Genomic DNA, 26,241 nt, shown 5'->3' on the forward strand with positions numbered 1-26,241 from the left:
GCATAGATACTTGTAGCGGCGGTGAAGAATTCAATGAAGAGCTACGTTTAGATAGTAATATAATTTAAAAATATTCAGTAAATAACAAGTATCGAAATTTTAATTCATTAAAATATTTTAATTCAATACATATACAACTATCCTTTGTTTTCATAGTTCCTTAGGACATGACCTTAATTCTTTCATCTCATAAAAATCTCCAAAAAAATTGAAAAAATGACATTCATACCTTTAAGATTTGGAAAAATAGTCATATACACCCTCAAGTTCTAAAAAAGGAATACCAAAACAGCTTTTTTACTATAACACCCTTTGGATATAATAACTAAAACAATTAACTTTAAAATTTTCAATAAATATAAAAATAATATAAATGTAATATGTCTAGTAGACCAATAAAATTAATATTTTTAATAATTAAATAAATTTAAATATGCAAATTATTATATCTATTTTAATAATATATTTGTATTTATTTTAGAGAATTTAAATAAATATTTGGGCTAAATACATTTACAATTAAAAAAATCTCACATACTAATAATGTTAAAATTATTATTTTACACAATATTTAAAATAATTTAAATTTTAATACATTTATTTTAATATTATGTTTCTATTAATTATAAAATTTACTTTAATATAATTAAAATATGTCTAATAGATTGTAATATATTAAAACGTATTTAAATATTGAAATTATTTTAAAATGTATATATTATTACATTTATTTTAATATTATATTTCTTTTTATTATAAACTATTGGAGTCAATTTTTTTAATTAATAAATTTAAAAGGTATTATAGTTAAAAGAGGATTTTTAGCGTCTTTTTTTTTTAAATTTTGGAGTCTTTGTGACATTTTTGCAAACTTTGAGATGTAGATGTTATTTTTCCAAAAAAATTAAAAAAATGATAACCAATCGAGAACTGTTTACCTAAATAACTAGAGCACCCTTAAGCAAATCAATGTGAATTAGACTTTAGAACCTTTAAACACTTACCTGCTTTTTTAGCGAAAGAGAAGATTGAAGAGTCATAAAACTCCTGGTTTTTCTAGAGAGAGTGAAAAATTAAAAATTAGAAAAGAAGAAAGTCAAACATGTACTAACTGACATTTTTGATATTATGGAAATTTATGAGGAGCGTTTATGATAAATCAATTCAATAATGGGACAAATGTCAAAATGGGCTTAAAATTTTTCTTAAAAGGTCCGTTGTTGGGCACAAAGTGGCACCATCGTTGGTGATTCAAATCTGACTCACATGATTGATAAATTAGTATTTATTGAATTGCTCAAAAATAATAATAAATAGAAAAGGGAAATAAATTTTAACATAACAATTTACAATTTAGTTTTATCTCCCGGAAAATTATTTTTCTTTATTGTTTTTAATTTATAAACAAAATAAAGAAACAATTTCAACTGAGATCAAATAGATCTAACATGCGTCATTGTAGATGAACTCTCCTAAATCCTAATCTTTGTGGACAGCGGTGTGAGATTCATGTGACACGTCTCTCTAAATATTTTAGCACTATAAATTATTTATTTATTTTATGTGTATATATCACATTTATTTATTTTATGTGTATATATCACAATTTTATACAATGAGTATTATTAATATGTAAATAAGTAATAAATTAGTTTGATTTATTGAAAAAAAAATGATTTGTCAAGAGATTTAATGACGCACGCCTTTCCAGTTATTTTAGTTTTAAGAAAATGTTAATTCATGCATATTACGTATAGGCTATAAACTATTATTTGGTATAAAAATTCAAAATGAAGACTACTTACTCTAGCAAATTAGTTAAGTAACATACTCGATTGTGCAATTTAAAACGTTGAATTGTTTATTTTAAGTCAAATAATTAATATTGCATCTTTGCTTGACCACTGACCCTTTGGGGTTGTCCGTGGTGATGTTCAAAGGAACTTCCGTGGAGAACACTCGTTACGGGTCTGTTTGGCAGGTGCAATAGATCATATTTTGGGACTCATAAAATTTTTTTTATTTTAAAATAACATAAAATTATATTATTTAATTTATGGAGTTCATTGAAGTACTCGTTAGACCTGTCAAATGATATACTATTAGTAGTATGCACATCATTTTAACAGGTTGAAGTAGTGCGCCTGTTCCACATAAGTTTTTCTCATAAGAAAATATATTACGATCAGGAGGGTCGTAAACAATCCACATTCATTGTTTATTAATCAATAACAAAACATTTTTAAAGGTGCATTTGTTGAAAGAATCTGTGTCTCTCGGTTTTCGATTTGAGTGAAAACTTCTAATTTGAGTTGTAATATAGACTTAAAAGTGTCTCCAACAGTTGGGGTCCTCCCCAAGATACCTCGTAGTTAAGACAAAAAAATAAAAAAAACAAAACATTTTTAAAGGATTGGATTAACTCCTAGAATAAAACTAAGAGGTCATGGTTCAAGTCCAACGAAAATATTTTACTTGGACGGTGGAGAGGGGTGGGGACGAATATAATAATGATAAAATCACTTTAGTTTTATGAGATTTCATTAAATAAAATCGTTTATATTTTTTAAATTGGATTAGGATTGTTTTTATTTTAAGTTCTCTGAGTTTTTAAATATTTTATATTATAAATTTTTTAATAATAGAATATGGATAAGAGTTAACTTTTTTTTTTAATTAACATCAATTAGTACACGAAACTTTTGCTCAAGAAAAGTTCAAAACATTATTGATTGACCGTTCTAGAAGCTTCGTTGGACACTTTTTTTGTTTTCTTTTGAGGTTGCTCTGTTGTACAACTTAGAAGACTAGAAGCTCTGATTTAATAAAAAAATTAGTGGTTTTTATACTATAAAGATGAAATTTAAGATGGTTATTAACTTTTATTCTATTTAAGATGCATATAGCCTTTAATTTTATTCATTATATTTTTAATCTTCGTAGAGGAACAATTAGTTTGTATTTCGGTAAAAGATACAAAATGTTAGTAAGCGGATTCCAAAAATGGAAATATATTTACTCAATAAAACCATAAAATGATTTTTAAACCAGAAAATGAACTTAATATTTCAAAATTAGGCTTCGAAAACATATTAATTTAACCTGAAGATGAAAGAGAAAATGGAGCGTGCAGCTGAATTTACTTACAGGACGTCAACTTTTGACTGACTAATTCATCGGTGACAAATAAACATCGATATTTACTAGCTACCGATGCAAGAATGTGAGTTGTTATTTGTTTCTTCCCGAAATTTTCAACAGAATATTCGAATAATTTACTGTTGCTTTTTTAGCTTTGCGATATTTTTGAACACGTACTGGAGATTATTGATATGTCTTATTTCATGCAGTAACTTAATTTGCTCATAGATACGTCTTAATTAAATGACGAACCAAAAATGCACGGCTTCTTTGGGTCACGTTGCTCATTGATTTGTCTTATTTATGCAGCGAACTTTGAGGCAATTAATAATGATCACGTATTTATTGAAGTTTGATAATGATCTTATATGTCAAATATTGAAATAAATCTTGGTGGACTCTTTCAGACTTGGCTTACTTAAATTTGGCAACTGTTCTTTCACTTGCGAAACCATGCATCCCTTCATGCATAGTTGTGAATGATTGGCCAATTTGCTTGCAGCCAATTAAAATTCAAATAATGGGTCGATCAAAGTGACCAAACAAGACAGATATAAATCATATTTATCTTGGAGTTTTATGAGTTTTGAGAAACTTGGTCTAATAGCACTTTAACAATTGCGGCCATGACAATGGCTAAACGTGTGCATGACCTCGCATACCATTAATAATTTCTACGTAAGTTGGTGATCAATCAATGAGTACATGTATACATGATATGTCATGCCCGAAATCTAGACGGGTATAAGGGTGATCCTTGCATATAATTCACAGTTTAAACGTGGCGAAAACTCTAAAGTAAATAAACTTATCATCTTTATATAATAAAAATTCAACCCTTGAATGGAGGAAGACTTTAAATGTTAAATCATCTATGATTCTTAAATCAAGTCATTCTCTTTACTCATCATGGATCAATCTTAATTTTTGAGAAAAAAATTTATATACCAAAATACACACATACTTATTTATATACTATGCAAATTTATAAAATACCAAAATCTTTTTAAAACATCGTAGACAAACTTTTCAAACATATAATCTTTCCAAATTTATAATCATTTAACAATTAGAAGCAGACACAAACTAGGTAAGTATTTATATACTTGAAACTTCATTAAAACATTTAAATATTTAAACATAGTTAATTAGCTCATGCCTCGTAGTCCTTAACATATGATGTCACGTTATGCACAAAGTGGAGTGTGGTTTTTCAAAACATAGCATCATGTTAGGAAATATGTCTTCCTCTTTAATGAAGATTTGTAAATCCTAAATTAAGATATTGTTTAGACTTTTCTTATTTAGTAGTTTTCTTATTCACGAGGATTCATATTTAAAAAATAAGTAATTTTCATTTAAAACTTAGCTTATTTAAGGAAGAATACAATTTGTATGAGAAAAAAAATACTACTTGTAGAAAAAATAGTCATTATACTTGTCTCAACGACCAATTTCTCTGCAAGTAGACAATTTTTAATATGAGAGAAACAGTAGTTCTATTAAGAGATTGAGTATTATTGGAGTTTTGGGTGTAAGGAATATATTAGAGTGATTGTTCTTATTTTTCGCATAGTATATTTTTCTCTCGTCGTCCTTGGCAGCTGTTGGACCAAAAATAAAATAAGTCTAATAAGGCCCGTCTAATAGATTTCCTCCCAATTAAGCCCACGAAGTGGTGGACAAATGACCTAGAATGATCCTCCTAAGTAACAAGGTTTTAAAACCCAAAAGGAGCCAAGGTCCTAGATTCCTATCCTAAGACAAATCACCTAGGATAAATCAACTAGGTGGCAAGGATTTAAAGTCCAAAACGTGCTGAGGTTCTAGGCTCTTATCCTAGGACAAACCTCCTAAGTTTGAAGGCTCTTATGATCCCAAGGTCTTAGTAAAAATAACCTAAGGATAAAACATTCATTCCTCTAATTTGTAGATAAGTTTGTATATTCATGTGTCAATCCACATGGGCACTAGAGGACAAGTGTTGCCAAATGTCACAAGAACAATGACATTTGTCATCAAAATAACTAGGACCCAAGTCAAATCAGTTTGGTCGATAAATATGTCTTTCATTCACATCAAAAGGTAAGACAAAAAAGAGACTCAAAAGGGGAAAATGCTAACTTTCTCCCTCTAATCTTTCTCTTTCTAAATTCATATTTCCAAAAGTCCGATGACTGACTTGACCGTCGGAGGGTTTACGCCGGCAAAGCCGGCCCTCTGATAATTTTCTTGTGTTTGTAGAGTATCACAGGATAAGGACCTTCTGATTGCCTAAGGAAGTAGACTCAGAAGAGTATATACAAAGGCCCATAAAGATCAGCCCAAAGAATGAACTCACCATAATAAGTTGGGACAAAATTTGCACCAACAGCAGCCATAGTTTTTCTCTAATATAAGAGTTTTCTCACGTAAATTCTTATATTGTGTAATTAGTTTTATTCTCTATTTATTTTCTGTTTATTATTTGTTTGATATTTTTTCTTTCAAGATATTGGAACAAATTAAATTTTCTAACAAGTTGTATCAGAGTTAAACTTGTTTTGAAAAGTAATTATGCCAGCAATAAGATTTCAATCTGCATATAGAAACAGAAAAGTTTAATGGAATAATCAATTTTGGCTTGTGGCATATTCAAGTCAAGTATATATTAGTTCAATCTAGGTTACATAAGGAAAGCAAAAGCAATGTAAACCTTCGTAGGAACTCGTAGAGGTATGTGGACAATTAAGGCACTTTGAAGAAGATTGTCGAAATAGAGCAAGTTTGGCAAATAAATATAAATCAGTAGATGGAGATATTGATAATATTAGCTAATGGTGTGTCTCTTTAGTCCATTAGAGATCGGTTTATCTTTTTTTGGTGTGCCATGGAAAAGAGTGTGTCATTGTTAGTGGGTCTATAAGATTTGCATTCAAGGCATGTGTTTGACATTTGTGCAAGCTATATGAAGTAATTTTTATGTTGATGGTGCTGGAGGCTCTCAAGGAGCCAAACATGAGAGTGGGTAATTTTAGAAATTTAATCGATATGTACCGAATATGTGTACTTTGGATAAGATAGAGTATGACAATTATTGGTGTACAGAATTACAGCGTCTGGATAGAGACCATAATGGAGTGATTTCATAAGCTCTATGCGAATATGGTTTTGGTGCAGTAAAGGAGGTAGAGATGACATGGCTATGGATACACGGTGGATCATGTTTTGTCACCTAATTGAAAAACTCACTAAGGTGGAGATTGTAAGGAAATATCTCTTATTTCTTAATGAGGATTTGTAAATCTAAAATAAGATATTTTCTAGTTTTCTTATTTAAAAGGATCCGTATTTGAGGAATAAGTGATTTCCTTTTAGAATTTAGTTTATTCAAGAATGAATATAATTTCTATAAGGAAATGAATACTACTTGTAAAAAAAAAAAAATCACTATACATAAGGAAGTTGTGTCCACTTGTTTACATAATACAACAATCAATTTATTTGCAATTTGATACTTTCTAATGTGAAAGAACAGTGGGTCTATTGAGAGATTGAGTGTTATTAGGGTTTTGGGTGTAAGAAAAATACTAAAATAATTATAATAATTTTCTACATAGTAGATTTTTCTCCCGTCGTCCTTGGCGACTGTGATTTTTTTCTGATACAAAGTTTTTCATATAAATTCTTATGTTATATGATTAACATTATTCTCCATCTACCTTTTATTTATTATTTTTTTAATATTTTTTCTTACAAAATCTTGGTCAGATTAAAATTCCTTAAGACACCATATGTTAACAACTACAAGGTATAAGTTAACTAAGTTCAAATATTTAAATGTTTTAGTTATGAAATGTTCTTATGATGTTTCCAATATTTAAATGCTTGCATAATGATTCAATCACTTATATGTTTTTAACATTGTACAATGTTTTAAATGTTAAATGGTTATAAATTTCAAAAGATTCCCCCGGCCGCCCCCCCAACACACATCCAGAAGAAACCAAAGCCGCGCAAGCATCCAGGCCCGCATCCACTGACCCATGATCTCCAATGACCCAAGAAAAGGGAACAACTCCCCATTTTTGGGGACCATTGATCGCCGCCATCACCTCTTGTCCGAAATACCTTTCGCTGAATATAATCAATAGAATTTTTTGGTGACCCGGCACCACTTCTTAAAAGGGATTGTCAATAGAGGTATAAACTCCCACGGTAAGACTAGGTTAGTTTTCTACGAAATCATGGTATTTCATATATTTGCATAGTGTATAAATATGTACGCATGTATTTTGTTACATGAAAAACTGATTTATTTATTGAGCTAGTATTCATTATAGTTTATTATGATTCTCAGATATCAAGATTAATTCATGATGAGTAAGGAGAAAGACATGATTTAAGAATCATAAATGATTTAACATTTAAAGTCTTTTTCTATTTAAGGGTTGAATTTTTATTATATAAAGATGGTGAGTTTATTAGTTATAAAGATGATATTAGGGTATAATAGGATATATGAATGAATTGTTTTGTAAGAATCACCCTCGAACCCATCCGATATTAGGGTATAATAGGATATATGATGAATAATCATGCTTGTAGCAAAAAAAGTGCAAATTTAGAATAAAAACTATAAGAATTTTTTTAATTTTTTTTGGGCACTAACGACAATGTGCTATTTTTGTGTGGACGTATCCGTATTCGTATATGATTAAAATAAAATGTATGGCGCTATCAGCTCTAAATAAATTTGATTTCCAAAAGTCAGAAGCCGATATATTGCGTCTTTCTCTAATTTTGTACTTTGAATTTTCTTGGTCAAATTGGAAGGAGGCCGGCCGGTGACTTGCACGATCTTCTTTTCTATTCTTTCATTAATTAATTAAAAATTGAATTAAAAAGATGATAGAAAAATTAAGATTGAAGGATCAGATAGCCAGGTCATCAACTATAGTTCCAATTTCATGAACTTTGCTGCATTATAAATAATATCTTAATGTCTCCTCTTAACAAAACAAAATATGGAGATTATGAGGCTTACAATCACAAAACTTTCATTATTACTCCCAGTTCTTCTTTTCTTGTCCATTTCATGGAGAGCAAGAGCCACTTCAGTTTCTGTGCATGAAAATTTTATTCAATGTCTTTTGAGCCATTCTCAGCCTTCCCATCCAATCTCTCCAGCTATTTTTACTCCGCAGAACTCTTCATTTTCGTCTGTATTGCAAGCTCAAATTCGAAACCTTCGCTTCAACTCAACTTCAACACCAAAGCCATTCCTAATCATAACCGCTTTGCATGAATCCCATATCCAAGCAGCCATCATTTGCGCTCGTAAACATGGCCTGCAAATGAAAATCCGAAGCGGCGGCCATGACTATGAGGGCTTATCTTATGTTTCCCATGTCCCATTCTTCGTCCTCGACATGTTCAATCTTCATTCTGTTGATGTCGACGTCGAAACCGAGACTGCTTGGGTTCAGACCGGAGCAACTCTCGGAGAAGTTTACTATCGGATTTCCGAAAAAAGTAAAACTCATGGCTTCCCTGCTGGGGTTTGTCCTACTGTTGGTGTTGGTGGACACATAGGTGGTGGTGGCTATGGCAATATGATGAGAAAATACGGGTTGACAGTTGATAACATTGTCGATGCAAAGCTGGTTGATGTAAGTGGGAGGCTTTTGGATAGAAAGTCAATGGGTGAAGATCTGTTTTGGGCTATCAGAGGAGGCGGAGGAGCAAGCTTCGGAGTTGTGCTAGCTTATAGAATCAAACTCGTTCGTGTTCCTGAAACTGTCACCGTGTTTCAGGTTCGGAAAACTTTGGAACAGAATGCTACTGAGATTGTGTATCGTTGGCAGCAAGTTGCGTCCAAGCAGCTGCCTGATGATCTCTTCGTTAGACTTATACTCGATGTCGTAAATGGCACAAAATCTGGGACAAAGACTGTCAGGGCTTCGTTTCTTTCATTGTTTCTTGGAGACTCTAACAGACTTTTGTCTATAATGAATGAGAGCTTCCCTGAACTGGGGTTAGCTCAATCCGATTGTATTGAAACGAGTTGGATTCGATCGGTTCTGTTTTGGACTAATTTCCAAATTGACGATCCTTTAAATATTTTGCTCAATCGGACACCTCCAACGCTGACGTTTCTGAAGAGGAAGTCAGATTATGTGAAGCAGCCAATTCCGAAAAAAGGTCTAGAATTTATTTGGAAAAGAATGATTGAACTAGAGACACCACAGATGATTTTCAACCCTTACGGAGGGAAAATGGCTGAGATTCCTTCGACGGCGACTCCATTCCCGCATAGAGCTGGAAACTTATGGAAGATTCAGTATGTAACAAATTGGAATGAGCCAGGGACAGATGCAGCAAATCGCTATCTAAATTTGACGAGGAAACTTTATGGTTACATGACTCCTTTTGTGTCCAAGAATCCAAGGCAAGCATTTTTCAACTACAGGGATATAGATTTGGGTATTAATCACAATGGGAAAGCAAGCTTTGAAGAAGCAAAAGCTTATGGTATCAAATATTTCTTGGGTAATTTTAACAGGTTGGTGAAAATCAAGACCAAGGTTGATCCTGGGAATTTCTTTCGGAATGAACAAAGCATTCCTGTTCTTCCACATTAGAATGAAGTTGAATATGTACTCAATTACCAGGAATTAAATGTTTAATTATTCTATTTTATTGCTTGTAATAAGATGAAGAAGAATAAAAAATTGTTGCTTTTGAAAATAAATTAGATACGCTACGCATGTATTGTTATCTAACCAGAATCTATTTGGCTATGTGATATTTTGTTCACTAATGTTATGCTTATAAAGTTGTAGAATTTGTTACCTTAATTGATGTGGCATACGATATGATGTTATTGTAATTTTCTTTTGTGTTAATTAGATGGATCTTGTGTGAAAGCCATGTGTATGCCAAATAAGAAATTTATTGTTGTTGTTGTTGTTGTTATTTTAAGATTACCATGCACCCCACTTCCACTCTACCCAAATTAAAATTATCTCTTTAAATTTGAATTCTTGATTACTAATTTTTATTGCAAGGTGTCAAATCAACTTGCGAATTATAGTAAGGACATTTTCATGTTAATAAAATGAGAATATTACTAAATAAAAAAATTTAATTTAATCAGGTTTATACATATATTAGAACTTACGCGAGATCACTATATATATATATAGTGAAATACTAGTTATGCAACCAAAGAGGGGGGTGAATTGAGATTTTAAAACTTAAGCTAAACAAACCACACAACAATTCAATTTATTGCCTTAATGAAATAAAAATAATAATAAATTTAATAAAGCACAATAATAAAAGAGTAAGGGAAGAGAGAGCAAATACAATAATTTTTATGTGGTTCGGCAATCCCGCCTACATCCACACTTCCAAGCCAACCAAACTTGAAGATTTTACTATCCAAGCCTCCCAAGGCTTCAAATTCTTTACAATTGACTTCAGGGGTGTCAATAAACCTTTACAATCAAGATATTATCTTCCAATCTCTTTATCCAGTGTTTCTCACACTTATACACTCACAAATTTGATGAGAAAATAAAGATTACAACAAAAACTCTCTTTTAGAGTGGATATACAAATTATAGCACAATCATGATTCAATATATGATGATTTGCGAAATGGAAGCTCAATATATGTTGTATGCTTTTCGTTTTTGCTTGCAAAAGTCTCTAAAAATGAATTGGATTTGAGTTTATATAGTTTCAGCCCAAAAACTAGCTGTTATAGACTTTTTTGTGATAACCAGCTTGTCGTTTTGTGTTAACCAGCTTGCCATTTTATGTTACTTTTTTTTTTGATAAGTATGTTACCGTTATATTCAAAGATTTGAATTTTTGCACATTCGAGTTGCCGCTTTTCATTTTCTAGTTAGCCGCTTTTATTTCAGAGAGCTTCTGCTTGAAAACTGATTTGCTGCTTTGGTAAATCTGGTTAGCCGCTTGCTACAGTAAATCGCCTATTTTCTAAAATTATTATTTTACCCCAAAACTTTATAAAATTATATTATCATCCAATCTTTATAAAAACTTTGCAAATATGTCCATTTTTAGAATTTTAAAACAATATTTGTTGATTTCAAAGTTCTCAAAATTTTTTAATTTAAACCATAAACTTGAAAACAACTAATTTCATAAAATCATTTTCTTGTTATAAAAACATAATGTGTAATTTTTTATTTATCCAAAACATGCAATTTGTTATCATCAAAATCAACATTTTATAACCATATAGGCGCGCGCACACACACACACACACACTATGTGTGTATTCTGAACATATGTACAATGATTACAATGATTAACGTTACTTTTTAATGTTTTGTTTTAGAAAGATACTGAAAAAAGAAAGGTTATTTAGTTTATTTACTTTTTATGAACCTTAGTGCGTGGGAATTTATTAAAAAAAAAAGATGAAAAGTAGCCACATTTTGTAGACTTATTCTTATTAATTAGAAGTGAGTCTAATTGTTATGGAAAAATTCTAGAGTATATGAGAGATATTGCACTTAATAAATGCATATATACCACGTGTAGTTTAATTAAATATAACCATTAATTACATGGTGATATGTCAAAATAAATGAACACATAACATACATACATTAGTTGGGTTAATAATCAAATTAGGATTCAATCCTGAACTTATTTTTTACAAAACAAAGAATCAAATGTTAATTTTTTTTTTCTCTTACCTAATAACCATTGATTCTTTTCTCTATAAAAACTTAGTTTAGCACTAGATCTTGTAATCTTCCATTCTTATGACAGTGAACAATACAAAGAAGCAAAAATAAGAGTAATAATAAACACAGGGTCCGGGTGGGGCTCAACAAGTTTTGTTAATAGGGATACTTCCACTTGATATTCAATCGTTCCTCTTCTTCTTCCAAGACGAGAGTGGTGGGATGCTTTGTTCGTTTCTGAAGAAGTTATCAGGATCGACGGAAGTTTTCACATGAACCAACCTATCGAAATTGTGGTTGAAATATTTTTTTCCCCAAACACTAGCTTCTTTGTAGCTTGTGTAACCTTCGTTATTTGTACCTATGTCAAGGTCCCTGTAATTGATATATGCTGCCCGAGGATTCTTAGAAACATAAGGAGTCATGTAACTGTACAATTCTCTGATCCAATTAATGTGCCTTTGAGATGCGTCAATTCCGTCCTCTGCCCATAGCACGAGATGCCCAATTTCGTATATGTTGCCAGCTCTATGCGGGAATGGAATTGCAGACTCTGAAATCTCACTCATTTTGCCACCATACGGAACAAAAAAGAGTTGAGCTGCTTCTGCCTCTACTTTAGATAACCTCTCATAAATTCCTTCCAATGCAATTCCAGGCATCGGTTCCCTCACGTAGTCAGATTTTGCTTTGAAAGCCCTTCTATCAGAATAATTAGTCCTCTGAAGCAATATATCCAAAGATTCTCCGCTTTCAAATCCATTGAAGATCATGATTGATTGAATCCAGCTCGTTTCATTACAGTCTTCTTTCACCAAACCAAGCTCAGGGAATCTCTCTTGCATCAATGGAAGCAGCTTCTCAACTCCACCAAGAAACAAGGATTGGAATATAGCTTCCATTGTTCTGTTTCCCTCCGTACCGCTACTCAAACTTCTTAAGAAGACCATGATAAATAAATCTTCTGGAAGTTTATGAGCAACGTGTTGCCATCTGTGAACAAGCTTGGTTGCAATTTGGTCCCAGGGTCTCCGGACTGTGAATACGGTCACGGTTGATGGAACGTCCACAAGCTTTATTTTCCATGCAACAATGACTCCAAAACTAGCTCCTCCGCCACCCCGAATGGCCCAAAATAGATCCTCTCCCATTGATTTCCTATCAAGAAATCTCCCCTGAACATCGATCATATGAGCATCGATTATGTTATCAGCAGCAAGGCCATATTTACGCAACAATATGCCCCAGCCTCCGCCACTAATATGTCCACCAGTTCCTACAGAAGGGCAAGATCCAGCGGGAAAAGCAAGATTTGGGCTTTTCTCAGCAATTCTGTAGTAAAGTTGGCCAAGGGTGGCACCAACTTGAACCCATGCTGTCTTGTTTTCTACATCAATGCTAATTGAGCTGAGATTTATCATGTCAATGATGACAAACGGGGAATTATAAGAAGTACGAAAAGATAGACCTTCGTAGTCGTGACCGCCACTTCGAACTCTAATTTGCATGCCGTATTTCTGGGAACATTTAATGGCTGCTTGAATATCAGATAAGTGAATTGGCGTGATAATGACCAGAGGCTTTGGGGTGGCGGGCGTTGAGAACCTGAGGTTTTGTAAAGTAAGTTCCAGGACAGATGAATATGAAGAGTTGTAGTGGGTGTAGATCACTTTAGAAATGGAAGTGGAGTTCTCAGAATGTAGAGAAAGGCATTGAAGGAAACTCTCATGGGTGTCAGCCGCAGCAGCTATCAATTGAAACGATAGTAGAAGAACAAGAGTAGATGGGACAATTATAGTGCTTTGAGGCTTCATTTCTCTGTTGAAGTTCAATAAGGTGCAGAGGTGCAAGAAAATTAATAGCTTATATACACCGATGCAGAGGATATTTAACAATAAAAAAAACATCTTTAGTAAACTGCGAATTCTTACACGGTATCTAGCGTCTGGAGGGAATTCAAGCATCTAGATTGTATCAGTCAATAAATTAATGAGGTAAATTAATTTCTTAAAAGGTTCGTTTGCCTTGTCAAAGACATTGGGCTCCATTTTAATTAACTTTGACCAATTTTGTGTTACATTTACTTACTTCTCGAGTTCTTGATATTATCCCTATCGGACTGAAGATAAACAATTTTAAGAATTTTGTTATGATATAAGCTTTTTTTTTTAGTGAAATACACTTGGGTAATTAGTAATTAGTAGATGAAAAATAAAAATATTGAACTCTCAATCATGCAATATCAATCATATGTGACATCAAATTTAGTAAAGTTTAAAAGAGCTCAAATTTAGGGTCCGTCCTAATTCATGATTGGAAATTAAAAACGTGAAAGAGGAGTGTTGCATCAACTTGATTGACGTACATAAGAGGAAGGCATGTAATACACAAATTTTGAAACATATAATGTATATAAGATCAAAGCCTGTATTATATAAACAATAGCTAACTAACTACATCTGAACATTATTAGCAAAGCATTTATTCAATGACGCCGTTCCCTCTAGAAGAATTTTCAATTAAGTAATTTTGACTGATGATTTATTATTATTATATCCAATCACGTTTATACCGTATTCTTATCACAGAGAAACCTGGCTTTCTGATTTATTTATTATTTTTTTCTGTTTTTCTTCTAAGATGAATGTTTTATGCTGACTATATTAAGCTTCAAGTTGAATTTTCTGTAGGTGCAGTCATCGGTCAGAGTTTTCTTTCCCATGCCGGTACCCAACTTCTCATCATAATACTGCAAAGCTTTCTAAGTGGCCAAGTTTCCTATAAGTAATTGAAACATTCGAAAAGATTAAAAGAGACTAGCATATATTACATGCGTGTAGTTTATGTAGGATGAATCTATATCTGGTAAATAGTCATCGGTTTTCTGCAGTGGTTACTAAAAATGTTCAGGAATGAAAAATTATTTAAATAATAATAATAATAAGGAGACAAAATGTTCTGCTTTTTTTTTTTATAACTCTAGATTATCCCTTTAATTATTAGATCTTAATTGAGATGATAGACTAGTAACATTTTGGAAGTAAACGTGTCTGATAACATTTAATTCATAGTTCAACTGTACTATTTGGTGGGGTAACACTTTTTAATTATTGGATGGGCTTTTGAACCTGTCAAATTGATTGGGCCTCAGTTTGTTTTTCACCTTAATCTTTTAGAAAATACTTGGCGTAGAGAAATACGAAAGAAAGACGAGAGAAACAATAAAGAAATGGGTAGAGAGAGAATGAGTGGGTAGAGAGAGATGGTAAAATTCTCTCGTCTTTTTCTCGTGCTTCTCTCTCTCTAGCACTATTCTAATTTTTTTTTAGACTTCAAACAAAGCCTTCTTTATAAGTGAAAGTGGGAGCCTTTTTCAGTTTTGACTTATGAATAGTAGCTCTGTTTTCTACATTAATAAATATTAAAAACAGGGGTGTAATCCAATGCACGGTTAAAATTGTAAATGGAAAAAAATAGTAATAATTCTAGCTAGAAATTGCTAATAGCAAAAGAAGGGAAAAAAAATACAAAGACACACTCAAAAAATTTGATATTTGAGTAAATCAAAACTGAAGTGAAATAAAAAAATAAAAAACAAAAGAAAAATTAATTTTGTCCACCTCCTTTTAAATCAACAAATCTTATAACCAATTCAAATTTATGGTTTCTCTAATATGATTTTTCAAAATAAATGCACATGTATTATAAAATCATTTACTTGTTGTATGGATGACATAGTACATATAATATATTCAAAAATTTATTGTCAAATAAAAATGCTTGTTACTTCTTTGTCATTGGCAAATGTGTCACTACATAACCACTTATTGAATTACACTCGATCAACATTATGACATATATATATATATATATATGAGTGCTCTTAGTGCATTACTCTTTTGAATTTTTATCCTTAACTTCTTGCCACTGTGTGTTTTTGTGGCAATATATTCGAGTAAACAAGAGAAAACACCATCGTTTAGTTGTATAATAATTGTGAACAAGATAAAATTCATTGACTCTGCTGAAACAATTTAAACGAATGAAACAATACATGATTTGCTCCAGAAAGCGGGAATTAAAGGAATTTAAAACAAACGCGTGAATACATGATTTAATTTAGTTAATGTCAACATGAGAGACTCTTGCTTAAGGATTATAATGTCTAATCGTCTTTTTGCTTCCTCCAAGACGAAAGTGACGGGATGCTTTGTTCATTTCTAAAGAAATTATGAGGATCAACCATTGTCTTCACAACAACCAACCTGTCAAAATTATTCCTGAAATATTTTCTGCCCCAAATGCTAGCTTGTTTATAGCTAGTGTAGCCTCGTATTTTATTTGCTCCAATATCAATATCCCTGTAATTTATATATGAAGCACGAGGGTTTTTGGACACAAATGGAGTCAAGAAACTATGAAGTTTTCTGATCCAACTGATGTGCCTTTCGGCTGTTTCACTCCCTTCTTCGTACCAATATACCACTGGACTCATTTTGTATATGTTACCAGCTCTATGAGGGAAAGGAATTGCTGACTCTGGAATCTCACTCATTTTCCCACCATATGGAACCAACATTATCTCAGCATTCCCGCCCTCTTTTTCGTTGAACAATTCGAATATTCCTTCAAATGCAATTTCAGGCATAGGCTCTCTTACATAGTCAGATTTTGCTTTGTAAAACCTCTTGGTGACAGGACTCCTGTTGAACAAAACGTCCAAGGATGCCTCAATTGGGAAGCGTGCGTGGTGGAGCACAGCTCTAACCCAGCTAGTCTCAGTGCATTCTTTTTCCACTAAACCAAGTTCAGGGAAACTCTTCTGCATCAATGGAATGACTCCATCGACTCCTCCAAGAAATACAGATTCGAATGAAGCGATCACCGTCCTGTTTCCTCCCGTACTTGCATTCACACTGCTAAGAAATACCCCAGTGATTAAATCTTCATCAAACTTATCAGCAACGAACTGCCATCTGTGGACAAGCTGGGTCAAATTTTGTTTCAAACTTCGGAGGGAGCTGCATACTGTGACAGTTGATGGAACAGTAACCAACTCTACTTTCCAAGCAACGATGACTCCAAAGCTAGCTCCGCCGCCTCCGCGGATGGCCCAAAACAGATCTTCTCCCATTGATTTTCTATCTAGTAATCTTCCCTTAACGTCGATCAAGTGAGCATCAACTACATGATCAGCAGCAAGACCATATTTCCTCAACAATATACCATATCCTCCGCCGCTAAAATGTCCACCGACACCCACTGAAGGGCAAACTCCAGCGGGAAAGCCAAGAGTGCCACTCGTGTCAGCGATCTTGTGGTAAAGTTCGCCAATGGTTGCTCCTGCTTGAATCCATGCTGTTGTCTTCTCTACATCTATACTAATTGACCGGAGATTTATTAAATCTATGACGACATAGGGCACATGGGATATATAAGAAAGGCCCTCATAATCATGACCCCCGCTTCGAACCCTAACTTGCATTCCATGCAATTGGGAACAAAAAATGACTGATTGAATGTGGGATACTTGCAATGGTTTGACAATGACTTGAGGTTTCGGGGTGGCTGCTTTTAAGAACCTTCGGTTTTGTATGGTGAAATCCAAGATGGACGAATACGAAGAGTTGTTTTGGGTGTAAATCACTTTAGAAATGGAGGTGGTGGAGTTGTCAGAATTTTGCAAAAGGCATTGGAGAAAATTCTCTTGAGCATCAGCCGAAGCTATTGAATGAAGCGACATTAGAAGAGCAAAAGCAAATGGGAGGAGTGAAGAGCTTGGAGTAGTCTTCATTTTTGTTCAATGTAATTAGTTTGGTACTTGAAAACCCAAAAGAGACCCCTTATTTATACATATCTCATCGACAGGCTGGCCGGCTAACTCTTCTGCGCGTCTGAAGAAAGTTCAAGTACTGGCTTGTCCATTGCCATTAATCTCAACAAGAAATTAATGAACGGCAAAATAAGATATCGGAAGATGTATTTAGCTTAATTCTTTGACCGAGCAAAATTTTTCTTCTTAATAAATTTTCCGATTCGTTTTCCTAGACAATGACTTGTAGTACCATTTGTTGCCTTGCCAGTTTACGGTATTTGTCTAAATCTATCATGTAACTTTTATTAGGTAGTTCATGACGTTGATTCTTTCCCTTCAATTGATTATTATTATTGTGTCGTAACCATTATTCAATATTCATCTAATGGAATGTTTGTTTGTTTGCGGTAGCCCAACTTCACATCATAACTATACCGTGTATGGACAGTTGGCCTTGCGGATATTACAATGATGAAACTGTGAATGAGTTGAAACATTCAACAAAATTGAAATTAAATGACACCGAAGCCAAAGGGGAGAGGATAAAATGAAAGTCCTCGAGTAATTTACATACGTCAGAAATGACTAATTCTCGTTTCTTTGTGCAGGCCAAACTTCAAGATTATAATGCGGATAGCTACGGATTTAATGGCTAACTCTGTTCTTCAATTGTCATGCTTCACGTAATAAGAGGATAAGCCTGAAATTCTTGAGCACTGAACCTGAAAGTTTTCAATCAACGAATACTACCTAAAACCATAAGCATGAAACCTTCAACAAATACCATCATGTGTGAACTGCTTGACATGAAACTCCTTAACATGGAACTTGAAAAATCATCAAATGTGTACCCTTTGACCGTTGAACTTAAAAATCATTTAAACACACTACAAGCATAAAATAAAAGAATTAAAAACTTTTTTTTCTGCGAATTAAAAACTTTTCATCTTTATGTTTTTTTGCTTCGGGCTACAAATACTCCAGTTTAAAATTTTATATTATTAGTATTATCATATTCGTTTTAATTATCTCAAAAACTTTTTCCTCCATTTTTTTTTCCAAATGGTCTAGCTGCCACATGAGGGGCAATTATGGTTAACACGACATATACAATTTAAGATAACTCAAATTCGACTCGTTTATTAATTGTATTAAAAATTTCAAATATTAATTTGACTGTTTATTACTCTGTCACTGATCTTATATAATTTTTTTTTTCATAAAATCAGCTGAATTAAAATTCTAATCTAATTTATTTTAAATATAACTAAATGAATTTTAATAAATAATGAGAAGAAGCAGTTATATTGAATAGAAATAAGTCAATATAATATAATTAATTGAATAATTAATCATGTTAAAAGCTCTTTAACATGAACCTGACCTGATTATTAAAGAGGTGATTTAAATTCAACCTATTTATTAATCATGTTAATTTTGACTACTCTATCTCTATTAAATTTTTATCTTACTTGTATCATGTTAACAAGTCGCGCAAAAAATTATCATCTCTAAGAATATTTTTTTAAAAAAAAAATTAAACGTATAAGGAACCAAAAATAATTGAGTCGTCTCTCCTTCTTCTTCTTAGAACCTTTCATATATCCCTTCCAATGCAACTTCGCGAATAGGTAACCTCACGTAATCAGATTCACTTTCAAGAACCCTTCGAGGATAGTGGTCCTTTCAAGTAACACATCCCGGGATTCTCTCTTTTGGAATCCGGCAAAGCAGAGAACAGACTTAATCCAGCTCAATTCTATGCAGTCTTGTTTCACTAAACCAAGCACTTGGAAGCTCTGGTCCATCAATGGAAGAAGCCTGTCAACCCCACCAAGAAACAAGCCTGAGAAGAGAGCCTGCATCGTTCTTTTTCCTTTTGCTGTTGCATCCACTAGTCTTCTTAAGAATATTCTGAGGATTAAATCTTCATCAAGTTTGTCAGCAATATATTGCCATTTGTTAAGAATCTTAGTTGCATTTTGTTTCAGGGTTGGACAGTGAATACAGTCACCGTTTGCGGAACGGTTACTAGCTTTATCTTCCAAGCTATGATGACCCCAAAGCTAGCACCCCCACCGACCAGGATGGACCAAAATAGATCTTCTCCCATTGATTCCCTATCTAGAAATCTACCTTCAACGTCAATTAAGTGAGCATCAACAACATGATTAGCAGCAAGGCCGTATTTCCGCAATAACAAGCCGTATCCTCTACCTCTAAAATGTCCATCAACACCCACGGAATGGCAAATTCCAGCTAGAAAAGCTAGAATTTTGCTTTCTCAGCAATTTTATAGTAGAGTTGGCCTATGGTTGCACTTGATTGGACGCATGCAGTTTCATTTTCTACATCAATATTGATTGAGCTGAGGTTTATCAAATCAATAATGATTAATGGGACATTGGAAACATATGATACACCCTCAAAGTAATGGCCACCACTTCGAACTCTAATTTCCAAGCCATGTTTCTGGGAATATATTGTGATATAGAAGTTAGTCACTTCTACAACCTTAAGGGAGTTACGATCAGCACGGGGGAACTTAGATTTCTAAAAGTTAAGAACAAGGATCGCTAGGTGGGAATTAAAGCCCCCTCGAGGTGGGAAATAATTTTTAAATATATATATAATAATATTATATTTTTAAATAAAAATAATATATAATAATATTATTAATTCTTCATGAATGTAATAATATTATTTTTAACTAAATATAATAATATTATATTTAAATAAGTTTAATAATAATATTATTATTAGTAAATATAATTTATAAAACAATATAGTAATATTATGTAAATAAATATGATATTATTTATTTTATTTTATTAAATGTAATTATATTAAATTTAATAAAATAATGATAAAAAAAAGGTTCCCCATAGGAGTGGGAATTCCACTCTCCTTTCTAAAAATGAGTGGGATTTATAAAGTGAATCTCGCTCCTCTCTTAAAATATATAAGTAAACACTAGAGTAAGAGAAATACACGCCCCTCACCCCACTCCAAACGATGTCTCGCTATTTCATTTTTAGGTTCGCCATTTCATTTTTAGGTTCGCCCTCTCTTTCCTTTGTTTTTTTCTTAAATTTCTCACTTAAATTTAAATAAAGATTCTTTCAAATTTTATTTCGTGTCGGACTTAATAATTGAGAATCTTTTTCAGTTTTGACTTATGAACATATTGTATCTAGAACAGCTCTCCCGTTCTTTTCCAATAAATTGAAAATGATGATACTGGATGTAAACAGATTCAAGCTTGAAATTGTAAATGTAGGAAAATGGATTTTATTAGGATACTAGAAGTAGAAGGTGCTAATAGATCCACTCATTACCCTACCTAATACCTATGGCTTGATTTGCGACTGTGAGCCTTGTGGCACTTGTCCACTGTACTTACGAGATTGGAAGATTGGGCTTTGATGGGCCTACTCTTTCCGAAATATCAAGGGTTATGTTCTGTATAGTCTAAGAAATGAAATTTGATACTCATGTTATCAGTAGTTGAAGACGAAAAAGAGCTTATTTGTAAGGGTAGTTTTGAAAGGAAAGGAAATTAATTAAAAAGTAGAGACTGATGAGAAAAATGAAAGCGGGTCAAAATATCATTAGTCGTTTTGTCTTTTGTGCATTTCAATGGATCTCCAATTCCGTTCAATTTTGTTTTGAGATTAAAATAATTTGCAGTAAAGCATTCAGAGTTTTCATTCTTCCTTCCTTCGATGGATTGGATGAGTTTGTTGTCTTCTGTTCAATTCATATTATGATGTTCAGATATTTTGACGTTTAAATTCATCGTGGACTCTGATTTCCGAGTGGTGATTGTAAATTATTATTATCTTTTCTCGTCGTATTTCGTTTCTAAATTTAGACATATTAGCAGCTTAATTGTGAACAACTCTTTCCGAAAGTGAGTTAAACTATCCAATGTTCATAAGAACTTAATTAATGAAAGTTCGTAAACATTAAATTAGGCTTCTGTTCAGACTCAAGTTCAGACTCAATTGAAAAAATAAAGAAAAAAGTCAAAATGTTAACTGAATTAAACCTATCTGAAATTCATCGCAAGTAATTAATAGATCGGCACATTCTGCTTATCACTAAGTTCAGCATATTCTTTTACTCATCCCACAAACCAAGTCAAATTAATGATTCTCCTAATTCTCATTCCACGAACTAAACCAAGTCAAATGATGTTACATCAATTTAGGAATTGTACTGGTTAGGCCCTTATGATCAGATATATTAGAAGTACAGAAATCTGATTCAAAACTTTGATCCAAAATTAAATAAAGTTTCAGGTCAGATACCCTAAAAAATATGTTAACCAAAAATTCAACTAAATTAAACCTGTAGTAATGACTAAGCCAGAGTTTAGCAAAGTCATAAGCTCTCATGCTCGGATGATTAAAAATATATCAAAATAACGATAGAAAAGTCAGAAAGGAAGTTTCGTCGAAATATATATATAAATTCTAATATTTGAGTTTTAACTTAATTTTTAATTGTTGTATCACTCATTTATTAGATGCTGAATTTATAACTTATAAAATTATTTATTAAACTATTCTATCGTTTATAAGATAAATCACATTAGTTGCAAATAAGTTAGTACTCAAATATTAGGATACCTTACTAAAAGAAGCACAAATATTATTTAAAAAGTAATCCATGTCAGGATTATTCAATTAATTCCGATTGCAACATCTGAACCGTCATTAAGTATATAATAACTCCTGTAAGCAATGATTTCATACTACCATAAATAAGGTTGTCTTTGTGCACTCTTACGCAGAAAAACATCGACAAATTAAAATGAAGTCTCCTTTCTCTCCCATCTTCCCATTTGTTTTTGCTCTTCTTTTATCATATCATATTAGGGTTACTTCTGCCGACTTTCATGCAACTTCAGCACCCGTTGCTGATCTTGAGAGTTTGATTCAGTGCCTTTCTATGCACTCTGATAACTCCTCCATTTCTAAAGTGATTTACACCCAAATCAATTCTTCATATTCATCTGTCTTGAATTTTTCCATACAAAACTTGAGGTTCTCAACCCCCAATACCCCAAAACCTCAAGTCATCATCACACCATTAGACGTATCCCAAGTTCAAGCAGCCATTAAATGTTCCAAAAAGCATGGCTTGCAAATTAGGGTGCGGAGTGGTGGTCATGACTTTGAGGGCCTATCTTATGTTTGTCATGTCCCGTTTGTCGTCATTGATTTGCTAAATCTTAGCGAAATCAGTGTTGATGCAGCAGAGCAAACAGCTTGGGTTCAAGCCGGCGCCACCCTTGGCCAACTTTATTATAGAATTGCTGAGAAAAGTAAAAATCTTGGCTTCCCAGGAGGGCTTTGTCCTACTGTTGGGGTTGGTGGACATATTAGTGGCTGAGGGAATGGTGCCATGTTGCGTAAATACGGCCTTGCTGCGGATAACATTGTTGATGCACGCTTGATTGACGCCAATGGTAGATTGCTTGATAGAAAACCGATGGGAGAAGATCTTTTTCGGGCCATTCAAGGGGGTGGCATTGGAGCTAGCTTCGGAGTGATCGTTGCATGGAAAGTAAGGCTGGTCATAGTTCCATCAACTGTGACTCGATTCAGAGTTAGTAGAAGCCTGGAACAAAATGCTACAAAGATTGTTCACAAATGGCAGTACGTTGCAAATAATCTTCATGAAGATTTATTTATCGAAGTCATGTTAGCTAGGGCAAATTACAATGGCGGCTTCATTTTCATCGTTGTTTCTAGGTGGGGTTGATAGGCTCCTTCCATTGATGCAGGAGAGCTTTCCTGAGTTAGGTTTGACCAAAGAAGACTGCATAGAAATGAGCTGGATTGAATCAGCCCACGATCTTGCTGGATTCAATCAGACCCTTAGATTTGTTGGTTGATAGGAATTCTAGAACCAACGGGGTTGCTGGGGATGCTGCAACCAATGGTTTTTTCAAATCAAAATCGGACTATGTGAAGCAGCCAATCCCTGAAAATGCATTTGAAGGCATATACGATAACTTTTATGAAGAAGATGGAGAAACTGCTTTCATGCTATTGGTTCCTTATGGTGGGAAAATGAGTGAGATTTCAGAGTCCGAAACTCCGTACCCGCATAGAGCTGGCAACATATACCAAATCCTGTACGCGGTTACTTGGGGAGAAGATGAAACATCTCAATCACATATTGATTGGATAAGAAGATTGTACAGTCACAGGACTCCCTATGTTTCAGAAAATCCTCGAGAAGCATATATAAATTATAGGGATCTTGACATCGGAACAAATAACCAAGGACACACAAGCATCAAACAAGCTAGCATTTGGGGCAACAAATATTTCAAGAAATATTTCAAAAGGTTGGTTCATGTGAAGACTATGGTTGATCCCTATGATTTCTTTAAGAATGAACAAAGCATTCCACCACTTACGTCTTGGAGGAAGAAAAATGGGGATTAAAATTTGTTCTCGTTAGCATTTAGTTATGAATCAGACATAATAAACTAAAAGTGTTCTGGTATACACTTGTATTGATAAATAAATTTTACTTTTTGTAATGGTATATTCAGCATAAATCTATATGTTTTATTATGAATAAATTATTATTTTTTTCTCTTATTATTTGTATCTCTGCCAAAATTATTAACTAAGATTAATGAATGTAGCAGTAGGAGATCTCATGGCATTTAGGAAATCTTGGAGGTAACTGGTAATGAAGCTTAATAAATATAGTGGATCATCTGATAAATTTTCCTTTTTGCATTATGTACGTCTCATCAACCAACAAAGTAAAAAAACAAAAAAAAAAATGTAAGAAAAGAAATCCAACAGGGAGGCATATGTGCTCAAGTCGAACTCGAATTCGAAAGGGGCCCATATATCAAGATGCTAAAACAGCTGATAGTGTGAGGAGTAAAGGCAGTAATTGGGGACATCTAAGCATTTCTGAAAATCTTGGGGGCAGTGGATATTTAAGCTAACAACTAGAGGGGCATCTGATAATTTCATCCTTAACGCCACTCTTGGAGCAACGGAGTTTTTGGCATTGCCGTTGAACAAAAATGTCATTTCCTGTATATGCGTTGTTGAATTGCCAACTGATTTGACGCGTTCAATTGTGGAACAGTTGACTTCCCTAGCACATGGAATTGAGTGGCACGCAACTGCTGGAAAAGAAAAAGGAAATTGAAAGGAAGAGTGATCTTTAAAGAATAATATCAACAAAATGTAACAAAGAGTTTTGTCCTTCTATTTAATCTGGGGATTTTTTTTTTAAAATAAACTGAAATCATTAAAGTAAAATCGTGCCGGTATCTTATTTAATAAATTCTAAAATAAGTGATAATAATAAATTCAAAAGGACTACATTAGAATTAGATGGTAAAATAATACAAGATTAAATAGTTATCAGCCTACATTATGTTATCTTTGATTTTTCAAAAAATCAGCAAATATCGAATAAAGACCATGCAAGTTTAAGCTTTCTATTGAATAGTATCTCTCACGGTCCACTTTCGATGCTTAGAGATGACAATAAATAAATAAATAATGGGATTTTCTTCATTTGCAAGATAAGTTCAATGGGTCATCATGCACTACCATTGACATTTGTTCAATTTTGCATAAGATATCATCTTTAATAATATAAATAGGGGAGAAGTTATTTGAACTCACACTATAATACACAATAAGTTCATATAACTAATAAATTTACTATTACACTAAAATTTTCTTTTTTACTCTATAAACCCATTTAAATTCCTAATATATCCTAATAAATATTTTTAACTTCTTTTATTTGTTTCCTATAATAGATTTCTTAACAAATCATCTTTTTTGCAATGACTTTTTCTTTTTCTTAAGTGAACTCTTATTTTTATCATGAAATGCTGTATACAAAGACATAAGGAAGAATACTTCACAATTCACATTTAATTAAACTAATTATATTTGAATTATATTGAACAAAATGATTAAAAATGAGTTTGTAATCTTTAGATCCTTCTGAATAAAATTTTTCTAAATTAAAATATTCAATGGAAAACTCAAAAAGAAACTTCAAAATAACGAATATGATAAAGACCAGAGAACAATTGCAGAGAGGAAGTAGAAAATGTGAAAAAATAAATAAACATTTATTTAACTATAAAGAGAAAAGTTGTAAAGCATAAATATTGGTTATTTTAGTAATTTAAGTTTGGATATCTTTGTAATAAAAATTTTATTAAAAAACAGGTGTAAAGAATATTACCGTGGGACCTTCCATAAATAAATGGCATGGACAAGTATGCACCCAAAGAAATGAAGCTTCCTAACTCTTCAATATTCCTATCACTTGGCTTTTTCCTATTATCATCATTTCATTGGATAGCTTCGGCAGATCCTACTCATCAAATTTTTTTTCAATGCCTTTCTCTATAGTCGTCTCTCTTGGAGAATTCCACGTCCGTTTCTAAAGTGATGTATACCCAAAACAATTCTTCATATTTATCCTTCTATAAATACCTCAATTCGAAAAAAGTGGAGCATAGTTTTAAGAATGGAGATCGTGTCCTTATTTTTCGGTGCTTTG

At 32.8% G+C, this 26,241-nt stretch overlaps 3 protein-coding genes and 1 pseudogene across 3 annotated transcripts; 2 read left to right on the forward strand and 2 right to left on the reverse strand.

Annotated features, from left to right (window-relative positions):
- Positions 1-8,147: 8,147 nt before the first annotated feature.
- LOC18051421 (berberine bridge enzyme-like 8) lies at positions 8,148-9,817 on the forward strand. Its single transcript, XM_006448775.2, has one exon. The coding sequence runs from the start codon at positions 8,148-8,150 to the stop codon at positions 9,762-9,764; it is 1,617 nt and encodes a 538-aa protein (XP_006448838.1). The 3' UTR covers positions 9,765-9,817.
- Positions 9,818-12,031: 2,214 nt separating this feature from the next.
- Positions 12,032-13,663, reverse strand: LOC18051422 (berberine bridge enzyme-like 18). The gene has a single exon (XM_006448776.1). It carries the CDS (start codon positions 13,661-13,663, stop codon positions 12,032-12,034), a length of 1,632 nt encoding a protein of 543 aa, XP_006448839.1.
- A 2,266-nt stretch (positions 13,664-15,929) lies between these two features.
- On the reverse strand, positions 15,930-17,648 carry LOC18051423 (cannabidiolic acid synthase). The gene has a single exon (XM_006448777.2). It carries the CDS (start codon positions 17,641-17,643, stop codon positions 16,015-16,017), a length of 1,629 nt encoding a protein of 542 aa, XP_006448840.2. The 5' UTR covers positions 17,644-17,648; the 3' UTR covers positions 15,930-16,014.
- A 4,834-nt stretch (positions 17,649-22,482) lies between these two features.
- LOC18051425 lies at positions 22,483-24,128 on the forward strand (annotated as a pseudogene).
- The last annotated feature ends 2,113 nt before the right edge of the window (positions 24,129-26,241 follow it).

This window comes from Citrus clementina, unplaced genomic scaffold (assembly GCF_000493195.1).
Source record: "Citrus clementina cultivar Clemenules unplaced genomic scaffold, Citrus_clementina_v1.0 scaffold_2, whole genome shotgun sequence".
In the NCBI taxonomy this organism is placed as follows: Eukaryota; Viridiplantae; Streptophyta; class Magnoliopsida; order Sapindales; family Rutaceae; genus Citrus; species Citrus x clementina.

What these genes read in the sequence shown, in the direction of transcription:
- LOC18051423 (XM_006448777.2), bottom strand. Translation starts at nt 17,643, where the DNA reads ATGAAGACTACTCCAAGCTCTTCACTCCTCCCATTTGCTTTTGCTCTT.
- LOC18051421 (XM_006448775.2), top strand. Translation starts at nt 8,148, where the DNA reads ATGGAGATTATGAGGCTTACAATCACAAAACTTTCATTATTACTCCCA.
- LOC18051422 (XM_006448776.1), bottom strand. Translation starts at nt 13,663, where the DNA reads ATGAAGCCTCAAAGCACTATAATTGTCCCATCTACTCTTGTTCTTCTA.